The 9,703-nt window shown below is 43.7% G+C and overlaps 1 protein-coding gene across 2 annotated transcripts in view; it reads right to left on the reverse strand.

The window, feature by feature from the left end:
- Positions 1-7,722, reverse strand: part of man1a2 (mannosidase, alpha, class 1A, member 2) — a 105,127-nt gene extending 97,405 nt beyond the window's left edge. For both annotated transcript variants that reach the window (XM_023950575.2, XM_078939856.1), the window contains exons 1-2: positions 7,395-7,722; positions 5,973-6,458 (exon numbers count right to left, since the gene is read on the reverse strand). In XM_023950575.2, the coding sequence (XP_023806343.1) occupies positions 5,973-6,286 (314 nt within the window). In that variant the 5' untranslated portion in view covers positions 6,287-6,458; positions 7,395-7,722. The remainder of the gene's footprint in view (positions 1-5,972; positions 6,459-7,394) is intronic.
- Positions 7,723-9,703: the final 1,981 nt, after the last annotated feature.

Below are 9,703 nucleotides of genomic sequence, written 5' to 3' on the forward strand. Positions count from 1 at the left end.
GTGTCTTGCCCAAGGACACTTAGACTCATGGGCGTGCAAGGCGGGAATCGAACCTGCAATCTTATGATCATGGGTCGACCGCTGCACCCACGGCCGCCCGAAATAGTGATAATGGTTAATCGCCAGCCGTGTAACTACCCACTGTCCTGGCGATGGTGGGTTGTGTGTTAAGCAAACTTCATTTCTGACAGATTTTTACCTCCAAAAATCCCACATGCAGCAGCCTCAATGTACGACTGAAGCTGACAGGCAAACAGGAATGACAACCAAAATCAGACCTAATCTGATAAAGCAGTGGACTTTGATCTTTCCCCATGCATTAAATGTGATCTGCTTTCCTGTGCTGCTGATTTGTAGCCTGGCGGCAAAAAAGCTCAGCTTTGCACCTACAAAACCTTAACAATACCTGGCAAGGCAGTAAGTGGTAACAGCGGGTTACTTCCGGTCACAGCACTGAAATCCATTAAGAGAGAGAGGGCCAGCAAAAAGGTTAGGCTTTTTCATCACTTTCCACTTTTCGCTACATTAAAATTTTCAGTGACTTGCTTGGCAAATGTTCCTAATCCCAAACAGGCGAGCAAGCTTGGCTCTGACGCACGGACTCAAACGCACGTCTGTGCAGCAGCCGCTGATGCTAAAAGTCAAATGAATGTCGTTAAGAGAGAGCACCTTCAATGCCATTAACACGGCAAACTGCAGAAAAACAAGCATGTCCAACTGTCCAGAGGAAATGCGCTGTGTTGGTAAGTCAGGTCAAACTGCCTACTCGTGTTACGGAGCCAACACACATTATTGCTCCAAAGACAAACTGCCAGACGATGCCTTAAACTGTTAGCAGTACGATTGGGCTTTCAAAGCTCAACACTGAAGCCATTTATGTCTGTAGTCCTGACCAAATTCCTCATGAGAGGCCAGAAGTTGATAAAGTTACACACAGACACTTGAGGAACAAACTGATGTAAAGAACATAAAGACCAGTGTATGTAAATGTTTATTGTAGCTCAACTAAAAGAAAAAGCTAAATGTAATTTTCAACATGTCTAAGCTGCCAAAAGGCAGGCAAACTGACCGGTTGGCATACAAGGTGAGGTGCATTCATGAGTTCACAGTCATCCATGCCATTCACTGCCAGTCGTTTTATTGCTGGGTGATAAAACAATAATTTAACGCAATGTAATTTTTTCTCTCTAGAAGAATACGTATATTGCAATAGACTTATTTTGAAGGGTCCAAAATTGACAATTTTCTGCTCTTTTGTAGTAAAAGAGGGTTAGTCACCAAATGGCAGGTTAGCGTTTGTGTCAACTTAGTCATTTTTACTGGATCTCCTTTTTAAGAATTTCTTTTGTCCTTTCCTCCTCCACCGTCTGCACGCCAGTGAAAAAAAACCCGTCCACCACCGCGGTCGCTTCACCTGTGCAGCGTTCAGTTTAAGCTGATGAAACAGCAGAGCATGCTGGGATTTTTAACAGCATCCAGTCAGAACTGGAGGATCTAGGTGTTCTTTGTTCTAAGCACACCTCATTTTCAAGAGACCGTTTGAGTTCAACCTCTTAACCCTTGTGCTGTCTTAGATGACCCCCCCTTCTATTGACGTGTTCTCCCTACCATGACAAAGGTGGAAAGATTTCCTGTAATCCATGGACAACAGTGAAGATCACAAATCATTGAAGAAAAAAGGTTCAGCGCACTGTCTAGTGGGTCTAGATGACCCAACTCCCATCGTTAACGTGCCTGGGATAGCACAAGGGTTAACTAAGACAGCAGCACAAATGCAGAGTGAGAGCACCGCCATAAAGGAAAACATAAAAACAACCAGCCCTTCTTATGGACGCATAAGACATATGAATAGAAAAAAAATACATTTTCAAAAAGTAAACCCAAACTTCAGGTATGCTACTTCAAGTTTATAGAAAGTCTGATCAACAGCTCTCCACTTTTTAACTTGAATCCAATACAAAGTAGGGTTGTGCCGATGGACGATATCATCGTCCATCGTGATGGGTGACTGACATCCCGATGGAGAGACCACCATCGTGATGCCACGCCCCCGCCACGTTGCGCGTCGACACCATAAGCCGCGGTTACATGTACAAAATATCCTGATGGGATCAATGGTCGGATTAGAATCCAACCGTGTAGATGGGCCCAGAAAAATGTTTTCAGGATATAAAAACGTTCACTAAGGTCACAATTTCGGTCGGAATAAATCATTCGCACATGCGCAGTATTCGCACATGCGCAGTTTGAAAACCGGAAGGGGATACAACTTCCGCCGAGCGGCTTTTTTTCCAAACTTTATTGAATGTAACAATTCAATACAAAACGATAACAGCACCGAGGGGCTATATATATTGACATGTCAGCTCAGTAAACGTGTAAGAATAACAGCCTTTATTTAGTCGGGACACGACTGGAAACACAAATCCGCGTGATTGTTTGAATGTTTTCTAAGGACTGAGCGACATTTCTGCTTTGATGCTCAAACCGCTGTGTGTCTGCTGACGATCCGAGCTGTGCTCAGACACACGTTTAGACCCGGTTCTGAGTTCGGTTGCTTGTACCCCTAGAGCTGCGGGAGGGATCGCAGTCTTAAATCTCCCAAACATACCGCTCATGTACCCCCCCCCCCTTCCCATCAAACACAAAGCTTTAAGTCCGCGCTCCGCCGGTCCACTTCACTAGTGAAGTGCGGGAGCGACTACACTTCTTTTCTATCTTGCTTGTTACTTTTTCTGTTAAAGTCACTTCCCTAATTTAAACTGGATCATCGCGGATTAACCATTAGTTGGGAGATAAAATGAAAAAAGCAAAATAACGAATAGCAGTTATACAAGAACGAAAAATGTAACACCCCCCCCCCCCGACGATGTCATCGTCCATCCCGATGGTTGACAGCAAACATCGTCAACGGCCAAATTAGGGGACATCGCCCAACCCTAATACAAAGATAGTTTTTTGTCTTTTCACATTTCAAAAATCCAATGAACAAACATGCTGAAGTAGCTGTTTATTTAATAATGAAAAAATTAAAAGTTTTGGGCTTCAACTTCAGCTCTACAAAGATTTAAACACTTGGTGTCTTCTGCTGCTGAGCAAAGAAAAGGTGTAAACATGATTCAAACACTGACACCTCTCTGATAACACAAGAATACAACTATTGTTCTGCTAACAACAATATACTATGCAGTCATGCTGAAGCTCCTGTAGACCGCTAACTTTGACAGAACTAAAGCTTTCCTTTAAAGCTCCGCTCCAATCATCTTTTGATCATTTGTTAAAGTGTTCTCAGTGGACTTTTATTTATGATTATGCCATTTTTAGCCAAAATCCCCAAACCAGTGTCGTTTTCTAGGACATAGTTTCTGAAGAGTGGCAGGAGTTCATCAGAAATTCACCTCTGAGTTGTGGACGGGCCTGCTGGTGCGGAGTAATAAGCCTGATTTCCCATCAACCCTCTCTCCCGCTAGCTTAAAGCCCAAACATTAGAGGTGCAATGTAAATGACGACATCAGTTTTGAGCCGGATGCCAGACGAGGAAAATAAAGACGAACATGATCTATTTGTCTGCAAATGGACGCATCAGAATGGAGCAGAGCAGAGAGCTTGTGGTCTGCTGATCGTGGTTTGTTCATAGAAACTACAAGCTTTTTCAAACTGCTTTCTTTTGTCGGCTCTGATTCCCCACGATTTGGATATAGAAATACGCAGAAATGCAATTTTAATCCTTATTTTCTTTAGACATGTCCTCCATCATGAGACGCTACAAGAACATGTTAAAAATACCAAGAACAGTATTTTCATTGGGTCTTTAGAAACATGGATTCACTTCAATGATTACATTATTTTAAGTAGGCAGCATAGATGCTTGAGAATGCAAATATGAACAGAATAACATGCATCAGTGTGAGAAATAGCTTCATCACCACGTCTGACCCGCAGACACTAATGAAGGATGTGATCAGCAGGAACAGCGTTAATATCCATCATGTTTTCACTTATTTTAAGCCAAAGAGAAAATGATCCTGTCAGTCTTTTCATTCCCGGTAACAGACACCTGTAATTTGTGCTCTTTATTCCCAATCATTGTCAATATTCACTAACGAGGAGGTACCACCCCTTTAAACAGGGAGGGTTTACAGATCGCACCATTAGGTCTAAAAATGAGTTAAATGCAGCCTCCATCAGACAACACCACATGATCCAACACTGCACCATTATCCGTTTAACAAAAACTCTACTCCTATGCAAAAGCGCTGCGGAAAACTCAGCTTGTTTCCATAGGAACCAGGTGGGAAACTATCAGCTCCATCCGCCTGGGTAACAAAGACAAAAGTACCTTTAGAGTTCATAATTGATCATAAATGCGTTCAGAACTTAAAATGTGGCGATTTTCTTTAGAGTGAAAGAATAAGAGTCTAAAGGTTGTTGGAAATGTGAAAAAAGGTCAAAGAGACGTCCAGAGAATTTTAACGCAACAGTAGCCGTGTTTCAATTAAACACGGACGCAAAGCTACTGAAATTCTAGAAATGTCACAAAAAAATTCGCAATTACACTGTTTCCGTTAAATCATTATTATGCTAATAAACACAAACCAAGTCACACGATAAGTCATTCAAAAACGATGGATGTCAGCAATCGTTTAAAAACAGATACATTCACGTTTCTGCCACTGCGCTAGCGCTCTTCATCATCAATCAAAGGCATCAATCAAAGGAGACGTCGGCGTCTTCTTCAGGCCACAGAGTGGCGATCTCCTTACAGGTGGGAGGGGCTACGGATGAAGTCATTTTGAGAAATGGTGGTTGGTGATTTTCCAGAGTAGCTGTGGATCCAACAATTCCATGTGACACGCTCAACATTTGATGAGATGTGGGACCTCTGGTGGCGCCCGCTGTGCAGCGACCAAGGCCGCCAGTTCCTACCAAGCAGCTCATCGCTACGTCGTTTTGCTGTTTCTCTTTATTTCTTTTTTATTTTAGTATCTTCCTCCATTTTTTGCTGCTTAACTCCTACAATTGTTCATGTATTTCAACCATTCAACTATTCAAATGTTCAGCTCTTTCAGCTTTTTCCAGCTGTGACTTTTGGTCCTTCAAATCCTTAAACTTTTCAAGATATTCCAGGATTTTTGCCTCCATTGAAATAAATGGGGAATCCTTGGTGCAGAAGCTCTCTGGTTCGATACCCGACGCTGGGATTTTCACAAAAATATCTTTTTTGTTTTTGTGCTGTTATTACTGTATTTATGGTCAACTTTGATCATTTATTTATATATTTATTTTCCATTAATTCCTCTTTAAGTTTCATTTTCATTCAGCAAAATAGCCTTCAACCTGCAGTTTCTTCTGGAAATGCGTCTCCTTCTAGTTCAATAAAAAGTTTTCATTGCAGTTTTTTGGAAATATGTCCATTTTTGATCAGTCTCAAAAATCACCTCCTCCAAGCACAAAATCGTTTTTTTTAATAAATGCGAGTTTTTCTGAAAATGTTGCGATTCCATCAGGCAAATTTATTATCACAAACTCAATTTGTGCAATTTTCCTAGTGAACGGAAACGCAGCTAGTCAGCAATAAAAGTGGGAACTTTACACAAACTCAAAGCATGAACACCTCTGTGTGCCATAAAGCCATCTCTCTGACAGGTAAACTTCCACAATTTCTAACAACCAACTACACCAACTGAACAGGTAAACAAGGTGTTATAGGACTGAAACATGAAGGAAAACTCTACCTGTAATGTCTTACTCTACTTGCCATCCATCTGCATTTCTGACACTTTAAGTGCAAAGGGAGAAAAATCCATTTGAGTCTGCAGCAGTAGATTAGAAACAGCAAAGGAACATAAAAAAACTAAAAATGCTCCTTGGAGACCCAAAAGGCAATCCAACCTGAGCTCAGCCCGCTGTACAGAGGACATCAGCGGTGATGCAGACCTGCCGTCATGAACTCTACATCGAGTGTCTCTTACCGGTGTCTGTTCTCGTCGTGCCGTCCTTGTCCGTGTATGACCATTTGTCCCGGAGAATGCTTCCCCTCCCTCGGCGAGTCGATGTGAGGGATGAGCACGTCCTCCAAGCCCAAGTCAAAGCGCTTGTGTTTAGAGTTGTCCGGGAGGAAAAAGAAGGCCCCGAAGCATAAAGTGATGAAGGCACTGAGTATGAGGAGAAGGATGAACTTCTCCGAGAGCCTCAAAGTGGCCCTGTGGTGGGGGAAGGAGGAGGCGCCCGGCGACAGAGTGGGTATCCTGCGGCCCGACAGTGGCAGCAGAGTCGGCGTTGTCATAGTTCCACCGATGAAATGAACTTAACTCGGGGCGGGGTGAGTTCACGGGAGCCACAAGGGTTTCTGCAGCAACATGTACCGACAGGCTGACTATTATCTCATCCCTGTGATGGTAAATCCAGATAGAAAAAAGCTCTGAGGTCCCTCGGTGATGGAAAAGGTCATGATGAATCTGGAAGAAAACAGAGAAATCCCAAATCACAAGCAGGAAAAATCTCCCGTGTTGGATAGAACAGGTCCCGTCTGTCAGTCTATAGCGATCGTCTCCTCTGCTGTAACTTCTTCAGTCTGGCAGCCTTTTCATTGCAGCTCTTCCTCACATACTCTTCATCACCTCTGTCAGACAGCCTGATCCTGAGGGATCTGAACCGCTAAACCTGTCTGTCTCCCAGGAATTTGTTCAAACAATCCACAATATGTTTATTCCACTCAGGAAAAATAGTCCTTCATGCTTAAAATGATGAGAAAAACATCAATAAAAAATATCATCAAGAGACCGAGAAAACGGGGGGGGGCGCTCCGTGCATGCCGACAAGGTGGAACATTTAGGTTTTTATTATTAAATAGCGGTCCGTCTCATGTTACGTATGACATTAAGTTAGAAACAGCGGGAAAAACCCTCCTCGGTCACGTCCGTCTGGACCCCGCGTGGCCTCAAACTAACGGACTTCTGCGCGTCCTCCCCCCGTAAACCGTAACTTGGATCCTCCAGGTGCGGATGATGAACGCGAACCAGCCCCCCTCACTGCTCGATGCCCGTTCATGGGTGACTCCGGTCTGCAGGGCTGCTCCTCGTCACCGGGGACGTTTCCGTCACGCGGGGAGACTTCAGTCCGTGACGGTGCCAGCCTCCGTGAGCTGATTAGCCGATCCACAGTGCTAGCTAACGAGCGGCTAACCTCCCCTGCTAACGCTGGCTAAAGAAAAAAAACGGGCTTCGGAGAGATGTTTTAAAATAAAAAGACATCCTATGCTCGTGTTTGCGTCCGTTTTAGCTGACATTTCAGCCGGGCGTCGGTGAGAAAAACACCGGGCTGAAAAACCTGCTGCTTTCTCGGGAACTGGGGGTTTTAGCTCGTTCGTATGCTAACAGCTAGCAGGTTATCACCTGACGGAGGCGCTCCGCTGCCGCATCACCACTCGCTGGGAGAAAAGCCACAGCGCCCGGGCTTCCCGCTCCGCCCTCTGGAACAACTCGCTGCAGCAGATGTCCTCATGTCAACGGAGGTGTTCCCCCCACGGGGGGCGAGGCTGCAGCGGTGTCGCTCTCCGTGGGCTCGGAGTCGCACCGCGTTCCGGCTCCGCGAACGCCGAGAGGATGTTGATGAGCGGCCGCCCTGAGCTGCTGCAGAGCGGGACTGACAGACTCGCTGCTCCGCGCTCCAGCATCAACTAGCCAAAACTGCGCGCGCGTGCGCGCCAGTTAGGGACCGTCTGACTAAATCCCCCGTTAACCGAGTTGAAAACTATAGAAGACAAAAAAAAAAACTCATTTTTTAAAAAGTTAATAAAAAAAGACAAGAAAATTCTGAACAAACATGTAAAATCAACGATCTTTTATTTTTGTCTTTGGTTTTTGCGTATATAGCAAAATATTTTTGCTTTTTTTACTTGTTATTATTGTTTCAATTTCACACATCAATTTTGTTTTGTCAATACATCAAACATGACACAAACGTTATCATGTCTGATTTAAAAAACACATTAAAGCTTTTGTTATTTCAAAAACATTTTTTCAAACTCAATCAGAGTAAATTGAACATCTTTAAGCCCAAAAGTCATTAAAACGGGCAGCAATTGTGATTAATCTCTATTAAGATTTCTTTCAAAGAGAATCACGCTCGCATGTGTTTTTCTTAGAAAGAAATCTCAAGACATTGCGATTTAGGGATTTGGCCCAGATTATACATAATCCCCCACAGATGCTCATTTGAAACAGCTGTCTCAGTGACTTTTTGTTAATACAGATTTATGTGTTTTTATTTGGAAAAAAAACACATCCAGGGTGCAAACAACCTCCACAAAAGGTAAATTAAATGAGCTTTGAATCTGAATTGACCAGCACTTTTAGACTGACCAAATGCCAACTTACATTTGATTTGAAAGAAATAGTTTTATTCTGAGATAAAATAGCTTCATTTGTGGAAAAAAAAACTTTGATTGGAGGAGAGAATCAAACATCTTAACCCTTGTGCTATCTTAGATGACCCCCCCCCCTTCCATTGAGGTGTTCTCCCTACCATGACAAAGGTGGATAAAGGTGGAAAGATTTCATGTAATCCATGGACACCAGTGAAGATCACAAATCATTGAAGAAAAAAGGTTCAGAGCACTGTCTAGTGGGTCCAGATGACCCAACTCCCAATGTTAAAGTGCCTAGGATAGCACAAGGGTTAAGGCTATTTCGGTAATGAATAGGCCTTTTGCTTGACACAGCGAATGAAAGCTCCTATCAGTAACTGAGTCTGCATCATACTGTAGATGCTGTACACTGCAGACACACAGCAGCCTTCATGAAACCGTTTCAGACAATTAGTGCACAAGGCCTTCAGTTATCACTAGCACCCCCATTTCAACAAGATTCTCTTTGCAGCCTAAAAAGAGAAGTCTTTGTTTTACAATCACAAGACCAGTGCACATAACTCAACTAATGTCAGGTTTTAAAGCAAAAACTGCACATTCTAAAGTCAATTTCACCTCAAACCTTTAACCCTTGTGCTATCCTATGACCCCCCCCCCCTCACATTGACATGTTCCCCCTACCATGATAAAGGTGGAAAGATTTCATGTAATCCATGGACACCAGTGAAGATCACAAATCATTGAAGAAAAAAGGTTCAGAGCACTGTCTAGTGGGTCTAGATGACCCAACTCCCAATGTTAAAGTGCCAAGGCTAGAACAAGGGTTACACAAATGTTCCGGTGGTTCTACATCTTTGCTGGACTCAGCAGATGGTGGTTCTTTCGAGGTTTGATTCTGCAGGTGATTTCTTCTTCCCAGAGGGAAATGTTCACACCCCCCCCCCCCCCCCCAGCGTGTTTTTGTGATCTGTCAGTCACAGAAGGACAGCATGAAACCTCTGTTATGAGCATCTGGTTTTTGCGTGAATCAATGAATGAGATCATAACTGGAGAAACGTCTGATTTTAAAGAAAGAATTGAAAATATTCTGGACTGTCATTCATGTCCCTTCTGTTGGTGGACTGCACCCACCCCCACCCACAACAGGAGGTGGGGGTGCTTACGTGCTGGTTTAGCAGGGAATCATCACATGTGGATGTATGTAACACCATTCAGTCTCATCTGATGTTCTAGGCCAGGGGTGTCAAACTCATTTTGGTTGGGGGGCCACATTCAGCCCGTCTGATCGCGTCTGGGCCGGACCAGTAACGTAAAAGCAAAATGACAGCTTTGTTT

Source organism: Oryzias latipes, chromosome 21 (genome assembly GCF_053564925.1).
Source record: "Oryzias latipes strain Hd-rR chromosome 21, Olatipes_Hd-rR_3.1".
Lineage (NCBI taxonomy): Eukaryota > Metazoa > Chordata > Actinopteri > Beloniformes > Adrianichthyidae > Oryzias > Oryzias latipes.